The following is a 13,999-nucleotide window of genomic DNA, read 5'->3' on the forward strand; positions in this document are numbered from 1 at the left end:
ACTGCCCCGAACACGTGGTGGGCAGCCGTCCTGGTGCGCTGGGCGCTCAGCGTCAGGAGGGGGCCGCCAGCCCCTGTGGGGTCGGCGTCCCTGCATACGGCTAAGCCTCTCCCTGCTGCCGACAGCCGGGAACGTGTGTGACGTTGTGGAGGGGGAGAGTCCCCGCTTGGGGGTAAGCGCGGCCAGCGTCTCCCGCATCCCCTGGCTTGCCCTGTGTGTTCGCGCCGTGGCAGCCCCAGGGGAGCGGCCCCGTGTGATCTTGGGTTAAATTACAACCCCTGACGCCTCCGCTGCACCTGCCCCGACGCTGTTCTTATCTCCATCCAAGCAGCTAATCTTCGCTCTAAACGACAAGGCCGTTATTGTGCCCTTATCGGTCTCAGATGACTAATCGGCCGCCTGCTGCCTGCGAACGAGGCAGGGTGAGCGGAGGTGACCCCGCGTCGCTTCCCACAGGCTGTGCTGGCCCGGAGCTGAGTGGTCAGGGTCGGGCTGGAGCCGCGCCGTCCTGGCTCCTGGGTCCCTCGGATGCCAGTCCTTGGCGTGATGACCTGGCTGCGGACAGGGGAAAGCCTGTCCTAGCCGAGAGCGTCACACTCTTGTCCCATCACACTCTTGTCCCAGGGGCTTCCTTTCTCCCCAAGGCCCTGCAGGAACTGTCTGCCCCGTCCTGATGCCTGGCCCAGGGGTCAGCGCACGGCTGGTCCCCTGCAGGTGTCCTCTGAGACCCGGGAGGGCCCTGGGCCCCGGACACGCGGCTGTAGGGCCAGAGCCTACCCCTGGCCCCCACCAACAGTGAGGGCAGCAGTCCCTGCCTTGTTTTGGGACAAGGACCCTTAGGACCCTTTGGAAATGTCTGAAGAAAGACCCGTGTGCATGTCTGGTACAGATCTGAGTTAAGAATCCTGGGTGGGCTCATCTCTTCCCCGTCTACACCTGCATCCTCTGATGGACGTGCAGCCAGTATAACTAACTGAACCCGCAGGCCATTGAGCGAGGCTGCCCAGGGTGATGGGTCTTATCAGGCAGGAGGGCTCTTGGCTCTGAGGAAAGCGGGTGGCGAACCGCACCAGCTGGACAGGCCCCTGTGCTCAGCTGTCCTCCGTTCCTACGTACGATTCCACCTTTTATCATCTTCGGTACCTCGAAGGCAGGCGGCGGGTGAACGTGAAAACCAGCGGTTTCCTCTTTGACCTCCGAGGATGCTGAGTTGTCTGATGGCTTGTTCCTTCCCCTTCACAGGTGTTAAACCTTTCCGAAAAGAGGTATGACCTCACGAAGCTTAACCCAAAGGTACGGACCTTCACCCTTTATATTCTGAGTTTTGTTTAATCAAACGTGCACGATGCGTATCTGCTGGTGCGGAAGCTGTTCCCGGCAAGCCTTTGTGGGATGTGACGTCATTAGGGGAATCAGGAACTGCCCTTATCTGGGGGTTATTTTTAAATCAGCTGCTTTAGGGGCGCCTGCTTGGCTCAGTCGGTTAAGTGTCCGACTTCGGCTCAGGTCATGATCTCACAGTCCGTGGGTTCAAGCCCCGCGTCAGGCTCTGCACTGACAGCTCAGAGCCTGGAGCCTGCTTCGGATTCTGTGTCTCTCTCTCTCTCTGCCCCTCCCCTGCTCATACTCTGTCTCTCTCTGTCCCAAAAATAAATAAAAACATTAAAAAAAAATTTTTTTAAATAAATCAGCTGCTTTAATCTGAAAGAAGTACACATTTGCCGGAAGTTGCAGAAATATACAGAGAGAGCCCACTTGTCCCGGCCCCTGTCTTCCCCCGGGCGGAACTAATGATAAGTAATAAAATGTCGATGCCAGAAGTTGACGTTGGCGTGATCCGCAGGCTGTGTTCAGCCTTTCCTGGGTTTACACACGTGTGTGCACAAGCGTGTGTGCACACGCGTGTGGCGTCTCCTCTGCCAGGATCTCCTGCCTGCCACCTGTTTCGTTCTCCCTCCGTTATTCTTAGTTGTCAAGATTTAGGGGAAATTTTTGAAATTGCTCACGTGTGTAAGTGATGGCGTAAACAGCATACGTGATCCACGCGTGGGAACGTTCTGCAGCCACTGGGATAAGACAGTAGCGTCTCCGCTATGTGGACAAAAACCTCAGGGCGTCACCTAAATGCTACAGCTGTTCCCCCGAGTGGCGGAAGGGGGTATGTGATATTTTTCAGCTTGCTGGCATTTCTCTGAAATTTTCCATCGTTTCATGTTACTTCTGTTACTCCTAGGGAAGGGAGCTCGGCCTTCCCTTCCCCTTCAAGAAAGGAAAAGGAAAATAGAAAGTGTTTTGCGTCGCGGGGCAGGGGCGGGTGCTGGTGTTGGTGTCAGGCGATGAGGACCTTCTCTGTTCCGGCTCCAGATTGAAGCCGGGGCTCAAGGCGCTTCCTCCTTCGTGGGCCCGCTTCTGTCCTTTGAGGACCGTGTTTCTCCCAAGTGCACCCAGCGGGCCTCTCTCTGAGATGTTATCTGCACGCTGCGTGGGGAAAGGCTCCCTGAATTTCCCCAAGCTGCGATTTTCGTCTGCCCGGAGGGATTTTTGGCAGTAGCTCCGGCCAAGAACTCCAGTTTCAGATCTAACCGGGCCTTGGCTCTCCCCACGAGCCCTGCCCCATTAGCGGCTCTGAAAGTCCTTTCTAGAATTGCCATCCCAGCTGCAAAAAGCAGAGTAGTTGTCTCACGGGGGCAACATAATCCTTCACGTTTTTCTTTCCAGTGAAGGAGCCTGGCCACAATTTCCAGCAGGTTTTATTTATTTTAATTTTTTAAAATAAGTTTTATCATGATTATTTTTTATTTTAGAGAGGGCGTGCACGCGTGTGTGCACGAGGTGGGGAGGGGCAGAGGGTGGGGGGGGGGCGGAGAGAGAATCAATCCCAAGCAGGCTCCACACTGTCAGCACAGAGCCTGACGTGGGGCTTGAACTCATAACCCTAGGATCATGATCTGAGCCGAAATCAAGAGTCAGATGCTCAACCGACTGGGCCACCCCAGGGCCTTCCCAGCAGGTTTTAGAAGAGGAACACGGCCCAGTGTTCCTTACTGTTAGATGAAATATAGATAGAAGGGCCGTGGTGGGGTGCCTGGTGCCACCAGAGCCCCCAAGAGGACCCCCGGGGCCCGTGTCTCGTTGCAGATTCTGGACGTGGGCTGGCCCGAGCTACATGCGCCACCCCTGGACCAGGTGTGCACCGTCTGCAAGGCGCAGGAGTCCTGGCTGAACAGTGACCCCCAGCACGTGGTTGTCATCCACTGCAGGGTGAGTGCCACCTCGCACCTGGGGTGGAGGGCAGGGTGGGGGAGGCCGGGGGCGGGGCGGGGGGCCTGGAGACCGCCCGTCACACCCATGGCGCTGTCCATCGGCCTCTGTGGTCACGTTCGCGCACTTGTCCTTAAAAATGAAGAGCCATGGGGCGCCTGGGTGGCGTAGTCGGTTAAGCGTCCGACTTCAGCCAGGTCACGATCTCGCGGTCCGTGAGTTCGAGCCCCGCGTCAGGCTCTGGGCTGATGGCTCGGAGCCTGGAGCCTGTTTCCGATTCTGTGTCTCCCTCTCTCTCTGCCCCTCCCCCGTTCATGCTCTGTCTCTCTCTGTCCCAAAAATAAATAAAAAACGTTGAAAAAAAAATTAAAAAAAAAAAAAAAGAAAAAAAAAAAGAAAAAAATGAAGAGCCATCATTCCCCCCTCCCAGAGTTTGGCTCCAGAGTTTGTGGGACTTGGGTTGCTGAACACGTAGCTGAACATTTTGAAACAAATGAAGGGCAGGAATGGTAGCGAACCATTTTATCTTCCCGCCATTTTAAAAGAAAGAAAGCCCTTTAAAAATTTTTTTTATTGTTTATTTTTGAGAGAGAGAGAGAGAGAGAGAGAGACAGACAGACAGAGCATGAACAGGGGAGGGGCAGAGAGAGAGGGAGACCTGAAGAATCTGAAGCAGACTCCAGGCTCCAAGCTGTCAGCACAGAGTCCAACGCGGGGCTCGAACCCACGAACCGTGAGGTCATGACCTGAGCTGAAGTTGGACACTTACCTGACTGAGCCCCCAGGCGCCCCAAGAAAGCCCTTTGAGAAGGAAAAGGGTGCTGTTAGGATGGACAGCAGTGGGCTGGAGGTGTCGTCTGACTCCTGCTGTAATGTACCCACCCCCAAACTGCGGGCAGGAAGCTGTTGCAAACGTGGTCGTCTCCCGGCCGGCAGCTGGATGGGGACCGGACGTGGCCACCCCCTTGCAGGCTGGCGGGTGCTGGCCGTGGGGGCACTGTCCGGGCTGCGCCTGGCCTCCGACCACCTGAGATCTTTTCTCTTCTCTGGTTTTGCACGGCCTCCCTGCATTCCCTGGTTCTTGGATCTGGCTGGCGTGGAGTGCATCCAGACGGAGAGCGGATTTCCCGAGCGGGGAAGCCCGTGGCCCATACCCTCCATGCGGGAGGTGCTTTGGGAAAGGACGGTGCGGTGGGTGGGCATTGGTCCCAGAGGGAAAGGGTCTGCTCCCCATCTTGTCCCTCATACACCGTGTTCTGTGACCGTCAGAGCATCTTGAAAGCGTTGACATTTCCTTCTTGGGATGTCTCCTTTTCAGATCTTTTCATGTTCCAAAGCTGCACGAAAATCCATTGCGTTATTGAGTTTAGTTTCAGAGAACCTCCCCCTCGGGCTGTGTGGGGCTTTCTGTACAGTCTCCCCCCAGGGTACAAAGACCCCCTGTTCTGGGGGCAGTGGGACACCTCCCGGCCCCCCTCATGGAGTGCGGTGGCTCCCAGCTTGGAGGAAAGCCTGTCAGGTGCACACGAACGGGGACGACGTTTCTTTCTCTGCTTTTCTTGCTTTTTCTCATTTCTAACTTGATTTTCCTTCTCCATCAAACAGCCAGCCAGGCCCCCCACTAGTTTTCTTACAAAACTAAGCTAAGTGGAGCTTTTCAGGATTGCATTAGATGGAAGGACCTTCTCTCCGAATTTGCGTCTTGCTGCAAACTTCAAAAGAAGATAGGCTTTTTAAATTTTTAACCAATTCTTGTTAATTAAAACAAACGGGTCTTCGTTAGCCGTGGCCTGGTGACTTTGGTGGAGCGACGGTGATGCCCCTGTGGCTCATAGGCTCCCAGGCCGGGCCCCCGGAGGATCCTGGCACACTAGACCTTGAGAGTTCTGGAAAACCTTGCACCGTTCTGGGGGCGTGGAAGCCATTCCCGAGGCGTTCTAGAAAACGTGCTGTGAGAGAGAAGTCCCCTCTGAGTGTGAACTTTAGATGTCGGCGTTAACAGAAGTTCACCTTGATCGTAGCAGGGGTGACATTGGGGACTTGGCCAAAACCTGAGAGCTCAGCAGGGTGTGTGTTTCCTTCTGCACGTGCTGGGAATGTGGGCAGAGCTGGGGCGCTTGGCCTGGGGGGTGGGGGGCAGACACAGGTCAGCCCTGCAACGGCCCCGCTCTCCCGTCTGCTGCGAAGGGTAGGGGTTGTACGGTTTTGCCCCTAGTCTCCTTCACTGCCCACCCACCACCTGCTAGCTGCTGACTGAGCAGACGGTTCTTCTAGAAGTTTCCATGCCCACAGCATCTGGTTTTGAGTCTGTACAAAGGACTCACCTTCAGCAACTTGTGCAGTCAGTGATTCTGACAACTGTGGAGGACAGACAGCTGGTGGAGTTGAACCTTTCGGAGTCTCGTGCAAGCACCACAGAGACCATGAGTGACCGAGCGCGGTGGCCCTGAATGTCCCATGAGTGCCCCACCGGCCCGAGGGGCTGTTTGCTAGCAGTGGGTTTGTGCCAGTAAATGGCGTGTGTCTGTGCACCTGACTTGCATGGGCAGAGAGCTGCCCGCTCCTGGGTGACATTCCCACGCGGTGTGGGTCCTCAGAGCTGTGACCGGATCTGCTTGGCCATTTCTTCTCGAGGACTGACGTGGGGGCCTGCGTGCTGGTGCCCCTGCCATTTTGGCTTCATGCGCCTCTACGTCCAAGTTGGCTGACTTTTCATGAAAAACCCAGACTGAATATTTTGGGCTTTTGTGGGTGCGGGGTGACCGTAACTGCTCACACCTGCCGTTGACGGTGGAAATACCCCTCGTGCACCTAAGCAGACGGGCATGGCCGGGGTCAAACAGTGATAGCTGACCTTTAGGTGACTGTCACATGTCACAGATGTCATAGTTTTGCTTCTTCTTCAACTGTTCAGAAACATAGCCCTGGGCTTGCAGGTTGTGTGGACACAGGTAGTGGGCAGAAGGGGCTGGTGGAGTGTGGTTTGCTGACTGCTGGGCTGGATTGTGGCAGTATGTTCCAGAAGGCGGCAGGCGGCCTGTCACAGCCGTGGTGTTGCCACACACCCAGTCCTGTGGGTCCCGTTGGCCCGTGGTTCCAGCTGGCTGCCGCGTCTGGACTGTGTGTGTCTGTGGTCACGGACTGAGCCCCTGCATTCTTGGGCCACGGTCCCTGTGTGTAACCAGGCAGGGCTGGGTAAACGGTGGCAGGTGTGAGGTGCTGCCAGCACGCTGGCATCTGCCCTCCGGGCTTTCCAGGCTGCATGTGCGGCCCTCATAACCTCGGCCTATGGGGCGGGGCTTCAGCTCACTTGCAGGCGAGTCTACACCCGTTGCGTGCCTCCCCCCGCACATGCTGCTGGTCCCCAGTGGGAGATGGCGAGCTGACCGGCCACCTCTGTGCAGATCTGCCCCATGCCCCAGGTGGCACCTGCCGTGGGCACCCGGTGTGCACGCTGCCTGCCCGCTGGATGCTGCCATCTCCAGATCGGGGACCGGCGGAGGCTGACGGTGGCTACCCCGCCCCCCCAAAGCGGGCTCTTTGTCATCTGCGAGCGTTCCGTCTCTGCGGTGTGAGTCCAGAGAAACTGAGCCCCTCTTTTTGTCTCCTGCAGGGCGGAAAGGGACGCATCGGCGTGGTGATATCGTCGTACATGCACTTCACCAATGTGTCGGCCAGGTACGAGGGGCGTCCGAGCTGCCCTGGGCGTCAGAAGCTCCGGGACGGGGTGGGAGGCTCGGCCGGCCCTCGGGGCGGGGAAAGCGCCCCGCTAGTGGTTGGCGCTGCTGAGAAGGACGTGCAGGTGTCTGATTGACCCCGACGTCGCCTTGAGGCAGCTGGTGAGCGCTCCCTCGTTCTGTGACGAAAACAGCAGGGACGGACGTCACCTGTCTTAAGAGCGAGAGCCTCCCTGGATACCTTGTACCTTGTCAAGACGAGTGGCCATGGCGGTTTGCGTGTCCTTGGCGTCTGGAATGTACTTTGCAAGTTGGTCTTTTCTCCCTCAATCCTCCTGAGTAACCCAGGGGGTGAACCAGTCACCGCTCACGCTTTACCGATGGGGAAACCAAGGCTCGGGGAGCTGTCTCCGGTCCCCTCTGGTCCCCGGGGGCCGGAAGAGCCACCACGGGACCCTTGGCCGGGACGTCAGGTGCAGGAGGCTGGCGGGAACCTCCTGGTGCGAACCACTCACGCCGCAACCCAGCCCAGAGTGTCGTTCCCTGTGGGTTTGCATCCACACGTACCTTCCCATGAAGCGGGAGCTGCCCCAGTTATGAGGACACGTGCCCTGTTCATAGCGGCCCACGGATCCTGGCCTCGCCAGCGCCAAGGAGTGAAATTTGACTTCCCAAATGTTTTCTCTGGACGTGGACCAGGGAGCTTGGGGCTGCCAGCGGCGGGGGGGAGACCCAGCCCCCCCTGCAAACCGGATCGCCCCTCACTGATAGTCAGCGTCTGGGTGTGTGCCAGACCCCGAGGCTCCTGCTCACTTGGACTCCCTCCGCCGAGCCACAGCGTGTGACACAGACCACGTGCCGCCTGTTTCTGCCGCAGCCACGTGGCTGCGCCTGCAACCCGGGCTCCATGGGCGGGGGCTCACCTGGCAGGTCAGGGGGCACAGAGCCCAGCGGCTTCGAGCCCTAGAGCACCCGCAACACCCCTCCTCAATCCTCCATTTTTCTCCATAGTCGGGGCCCATCTCTGCCACAGAGTCGAGCCATTTTCATGAACCTCAGAGCCGTGGGGTCCTCGCCTGCGAAGGGGGGAATGGTGGCTGAGCCTCGTGGGGTTTTGTGGCCGTTCAGTGCATCGTGGCATGTAACGTCCAGTACCAGTACTCGGGTATTTGCCGCTGTTAATGCTGTTGGCAGCCGCACGAGTAATGGTGTTAAGTACTTCTCGCTAAAATGGAGCGACACCTGCCTTTCTGTTTTCTTAAAAAATTTTTTTAATGTTTATTTGTTTGAGAGGGAGAGAGAGGCAGAATCCAAAGCAGGCTGACCTGAGCCGAAGTTGGACGCTTAACTGACTGAGCCACCCAGGCACCCCTGGAGCATGCGTTTTTAAGAGCTCTGTTGTGAAACTGTGCTCCAGATCAGATCCGAAACTGGAAATCAAACAGTAGGGAGGATGCTCGTGTGTCGGCTCCCTGAAGACGAGCAATCACAGAGACCGTCCCTGGGAACACTCCTGATGCTAACATTGACGTTAACACTGAACACGCACAGGCCCAGATGCGTTATCAGTGTCCCACGTTTAGTGGGACACGAGAGCTCCGGGGAAAGGAGTGCTTACAAGCGAATGGGTGGATATGTAACCATACTTTCCAGCTTGAAAACATAAGTCCTCGACATGGTAAATATTCAGAGCTTGAGGGCATCTTCCGTACGGGACCACCCCATCAGTCCAGCTTTAAGACAAACGCAGACGGTGAAATACCCATTTTCTGGAGGTGCACATACATGCGCTAAGGGGAGGGCTCACCCGTAGATCACATTTCCAAGGAAGCTTTTTGCTGCGACCTCTTGTACCCACGTTCCACGATTCATCTGAGTCAGATCAGGCAGGCCCGTGAAATGCCCCGTTACGGGGTCCCCTGGATCCTGCCACGTGTGCTGGTGGGCGTTGTAGAGCTGAGGTCAGCGTGGGATTGTTGGTGAGCAGCATTCCCTGTGGTGGCCACCTCGGAACCATGATGGCGCAGCCTTCTGACCCCCCCCCCCCCCCCCCGGCCTGCTGACAGTCGTAACCCCCCTGCGGGTCCCACACTGCTCTCCGGGGGCTTGCTGGGTGTTGCTGACCGTAGAGCTCTGACTGTGCCCCAAACCCCGGTGATCCGAAGACTCATGCGGGGCCCATGGAAGCCACCCGCTGTTTGGGACAGAGCTCCAGACCCGCAGTCCTGGCTTCCATGGTGGCCCGAACATACTCTCGGGATTGGGGTCCAAGAGGAGATGCTAATGCTAGGCTGGGGTGCACGCGTGCAGGCGCGGCAGAGGTGGGGCTCCCGTGGGGGCCGGTCACTCAGGACAGCCATACCACCTGTCCCATGTCACCCCGCCACCTGTGACTCCACGGGGTCAACGCTGTGTCTCTGTCCGTCTTTCTCCTTCCCCAGCGCCGACCAGGCCCTGGATAGATTTGCGATGAAGAAGTTCTACGATGATAAAGTTTCGGATTTAATGCAGCCGTCCCAGAAACGGTACGTACGTGTCCCCACGCCTGAGTGAACAGGTGGGTGAGATTTCATATTTCAGAAGGTGGGGACAGAAGAGGCGCCTCCCCTGACGAGGCAAGAACGGGAGGGGAGGGCTGGTGGGTGCCCAGTGGCAGAGATGAGCCACTGTGTGTGGGTGGGAGGGGAGCCCCCGGCCCCGGCTGGCTCTGAGAGGAGGACCCAGGCGTCCTTCCGCACGCTCGGCGCAGGGGTGGATTTGTGCTCTGATGCCGGAACTGGTTTCTATCTGCCGGTTTGGGTCGGTGAACTGTGTCTGTAATCTGCTGGCGGGTGGAGGTTCTGGGCTGTGCAGGCCATGTGGTCTCTGTCACGGCTGTCCTCACGGGAGAGCGGCACAGGCATTCGGAAATGAGCGAACGTGGCTCTGTGGCAGGTTTGTGGTTGGTCCCGACCCCTGTGCTAGACGCTCAGCTCCTGAGCCCGGGGCGTCTTCCATCATGCTAGCCTCCCCAGCCCGCCCACCACCCTCTCTCTGGAGCCCCCGGGATGCTCGGTGTGCGGGGTCGGAAGGGCCCTGGGGGAGCCGACTCTCTCGCCATGTGTCCCCAGGGGAGTGCACGCCGCCCTCCGCGCCCAGCTGAAGAAGGCGGATGGGGTCAGGGTGTGCGCAGCGGGTCAGGGTCCAGCGAGAGGGGTCCTGGGCGGCCTCCTCCCGGCCCCACGTCTTGCCGACAGTGACACGGAGCCGGGCACACAGTCTCTGCGCTTCTATTTTAAGGCTGACTGCAGGGGATTTGCCAAGGATGGCCGAGGCAGTTGCCAGGATGGCTTTCTGTCTCCTGCACCTGCTTCCCCAGCCTCCGAGGGAATCCTTGGGGCGGCTCACAGGCGTGTTTTGGTTCCATCCGGGAGAGGGATTTCAAGGACCACCAAAGGCACTGCCTCCTTTTTTCCTGGGTGTTTCCCGTGTCCAGGTCCGTGTGTGTTCAGACCCGGCTGTGTGGGCGGTGTGGGACCCTGAGTCTGAACCCACTCTGAGCCACACTCCCCACAAGGGAGTGTGAGTCGCTTGCAAGAAACCCAGCGTTTCATTAGTATTACAGGTACACCGAGCCCCTCGTTCTGTTTTGAACCCTGACGTGGCGTTTCCCTGTTGAGCCCTTTCCAGGGTGGCAGCAGATGTTCCCGTGTGGGTGTGACTTAAACTAGGAGGGAGCCCCCTGGATGTTCTGCTCCCGCCAGGGAAGGGGGGTTCCCATTTCTCCCCTGCCCCTCCCCCTGTCCTCCTCTCCCCTCTCCTATCCTTCTGCTCCTCCTCTCTTCCTCCTCCTCTTCCCCCTCCCTCCTCCACGTCCTTCCTTTTCTTCCTCCACCTCTTCCTTTTACCTCTTCTTCCTCTTTCCTTTTTCCTTCCCCCCTCCCTCCTCTTGCTTCTCCTTCTCCTCTCCCTCCTCCTCCTCCTCCTCCTCCTCACTCTTCCTCCTCCTCCTCTCTTCTTTTTCTTCCCCTTCCTCCTCCCTCCTTCTTCCTTCCTCCCCCTCCTCCTCCTCTCCCGCCTTTTGCCCACCCAGTAACCCCTGCCTCTGGCAACCACCAATGTGTTCTCTGTGTGTGTGAGCTTTGGAGCTTGTTTTATTTGTTCATTTGTTTTGTTTTCTGGTTCAACATGTAAGTGAAGTCATAGGATATTTGTTTTTCTCTGTTGGAGATTTTACTTTACAATGTAGTCTCCATCCAAGTTGTTGCAGATGTTAAGATTTCTTTCTTGTTTTTAGAGCTGATTAACATCCTGTGGTATATCTATGCCACACCTTTATTCGTCTGTCCTTTGATAGACACTTGGGCTGTTTCCACGTCTTGGCTACCGTCAGTTACCATCAGTAATGCTGCAGTAACCACGGGTGCAGATGACCTTTTCTTTCTTTCTTTCTTTTTTTTAATTTTTTTGATGTCTATTTACTTTTGAGAGGGAGAGACATACAGAGTGAGAGCAGGGGAGGGGCAGTGAGAGAGGGAGACACAGAATCCAAAACAGGCTCCAGGCTCTGAGCTGTCAGCACAGACCCCGACACAGGGCTCGAACTCACAGACCGTGAGATCATGACCTGAGTTGAAGTCAGATGCTCAACTGACTGAGCCATCCAGGTGCCCCCAGATGATCTTTTCAAGTAGGTGTTTTTGTTTTCATCGGCAAAATACCCATACGTGGAGTTACCAGACCATATGGTAGTTCTATTTTTAACTTTTTGAGGAACCTCCACACGGTTTTCCACAGTGACTGCACCAGTTTGCATTCCCAGCAACAGCCCAAGGGCGTTCCTTTTTCTCCGCATCCTTGCCAACACCTGTAGTTTCTGGTGCTGTTATTTTTGCTGTTCTGACAGGTGTCACGTGGTATCTCATGGTGGTTTTGATTTGCATTTCCCTGATGATCAGTGATTTGAGCATCTTTCCATGTGTCTGTGGGCCGTGTTGATGTCTTCTTTGGAGAACTGTCTGTTCATGTCTTCTGCCCATTTTCAGTTGGATTATTGTTTTTTTGTTTGTTTTTGTTTTTTTGCTGTGGAGCTGTATCTCTTCTGCATGTATTTTCGATACCAACCCCTTATTAACCACATTGTGTAAGTATCTTCTCCCATTCCGTGGGCCGCCTTGTCCTTTTGATGATGGACTCTTCCGCTGTGTGGAAGTTGTTTTAGTTTGATGCGATCCCACGTGTTTATTTTTGCTTTGGTTCCAATTAAAAACGTCATCACCAAGACCGGTGTCTTCTTCTAGGATTTTTATGGTTTCAGGTCTTATGTTCAAGTCTTCTATCCATTTTGAGTTTAGTTTGTGCACGGGGTAAGACAGTGGCCCCGTTTTCTCAACACTGTTGATTGAGGAGACTGCTTTCTTCCATTGTATATTCTTGGCTCCTTTGTCATAAACGAATTGACCGGACGTGCGTGGGCTTATTTCTGGGCTCTCTCTTCTGTTCCATTGACCTGTTTTGATGCCAGTGCCGTACTGTCTTGTTTACTACAGTTTTGTAACTTAGTTTGAAATCGGGAAGTGTTATACCTCTGGCTTTGTTATTTTTTCTCAAGACTGCTTTGGCTGTCTAGGCTCCTTTGTGGTTCCATGTGAACTTTAAGGTGCTTTTTTGTTTGTTTGCTTTTTGCTATTTCTGTGATGAAAAATGCCATTGGAATTTTGATAGGGTTTGCATTGAATCTGTCACTTGCTTTTGGTAGGATGGACATTTTAACGATATTGTTCTTCCCAATCCATCAGCATGGAACGTTTTTCTGTTTGTGTCGTCTTTAGTTTTTTCCATTAGCGTCTTATGGTTTTTAGCATACTGGTCTTCCACTGCTTTGGTTAAGTTTATTTCTAGCTGTTTCATTCGTTTTGATGCAGTTGTGAATGGGTTCTTTCTTTCTTTTTTTTTTATTAAAAAAAAGTTTTTTTTTAAGTTTATTTATCACAGAGAAGACAGCATGAGTGGAAGAGGGCAGAGAGAGAGGCAGACAGAGAATCCCAAGCAGGCTCTGTGCTGCTAGCACAAAGCCTGATGCGGGGCTTGAACTCACAAAACCGCGAAATCATGCCCTGAGCTGAAACCAAGAGTCAGATGGACGCTTAACTGAGCCACCCAGTCGCCCCTGGGCTGTTTCTTAATTTCTCTTTCTGGTAGTACATTCTTAGCTGTCTAGAAATGCAACCTATTGATGTATGTTAATTTTGTATGCTTCAACTTTACAAAATTAAAAAAAAATTTTTTTTACTGTTTATTTGTTTTCAAGAAAGAGAGAGAGAGAGAGAGAGAGAGAGAAAGAGAGCATGAGCAGGGGAGGGGCAGAGAGAGAGGGAGACATAGAATCTGAAGCAGGTTCCAGGCTCAATCTGCCAGCAGAGAGCCCAACGTGGGGCTTGAACTCACAAACCGTGAGATCATGACCTGAGCCGAAGTCAGATGCTTAACCGACTGAGCCCCCCAGGCGCCCCAACAACTTTACCAAATTCGTTTATTAGTCATAACAATTTTTGAAGGGAGGATTAGGGTTTTCTATGTATAATATCATGTCACCCACAAACCATGACAGTTTTAAATCTTTCTGATTTGGATGCCTCTCATTTCTTTTTCTTGTCTGATTGCTGTGGCTAGGACTTCAACACTATGTTGAATAAAAGTAGCAAGGGTGGGCATCCCTGTCTTGTTCCTGATCTTGGAGAAAAAGCTGTCAGCTTCTCAGCATTGGGTACGATGTTTGCTGTGGGCTTATCATGCATGGCCTTCATTATATGGAGGCGTGCTCCTTGTATACCCACTTTGTTGAGACTTTTTATCATAAACCAATGTTGTATTTTGTCCAGTGTTTTTTCTGCATCTGTTGACACCATCATATGGTTTGTATTTCTATCCACTCAAAATGCTCAGCACCCACCAAGGAAGAATGTTTGCCTTATTTTCTTCTTTTTGCTCTTAGGATTTACTGTAGCTTTTTTTTTTTTTTTTTTTTTTTTTTAACATTTATTCATTTTCGAGAGACAGAAACAGAGCACGAGCAGGGGAGG

At 54.4% G+C, this 13,999-nt stretch overlaps 1 protein-coding gene across 15 annotated transcripts in view; it reads left to right on the plus strand.

Annotated features, from left to right (window-relative positions):
* Window positions 1–13,999, plus strand: part of TNS3 (tensin 3) — a 218,932-nt gene that overhangs the window by 99,379 nt on the left and 105,554 nt on the right. For all 15 annotated transcript variants that reach the window (XM_086697137.1, XM_086697139.1, XM_086697134.1 and 12 more), the window contains 4 exons: window positions 1,243–1,293; window positions 3,139–3,261; window positions 6,875–6,939; window positions 9,380–9,463. In XM_086697137.1, the coding sequence (XP_086553263.1) occupies window positions 1,243–1,293; window positions 3,139–3,261; window positions 6,875–6,939; window positions 9,380–9,463 (323 nt within the window). The remainder of the gene's footprint in view (window positions 1–1,242; window positions 1,294–3,138; window positions 3,262–6,874; window positions 6,940–9,379; window positions 9,464–13,999) is intronic.

The sequence above is a fragment of the Puma concolor genome, chromosome A2, assembly GCF_028749965.1.
Source record: "Puma concolor isolate L17-30 chromosome A2, mPumCon1.1.hap2, whole genome shotgun sequence".
NCBI classification, from domain to species: domain Eukaryota; kingdom Metazoa; phylum Chordata; class Mammalia; order Carnivora; family Felidae; genus Puma; species Puma concolor.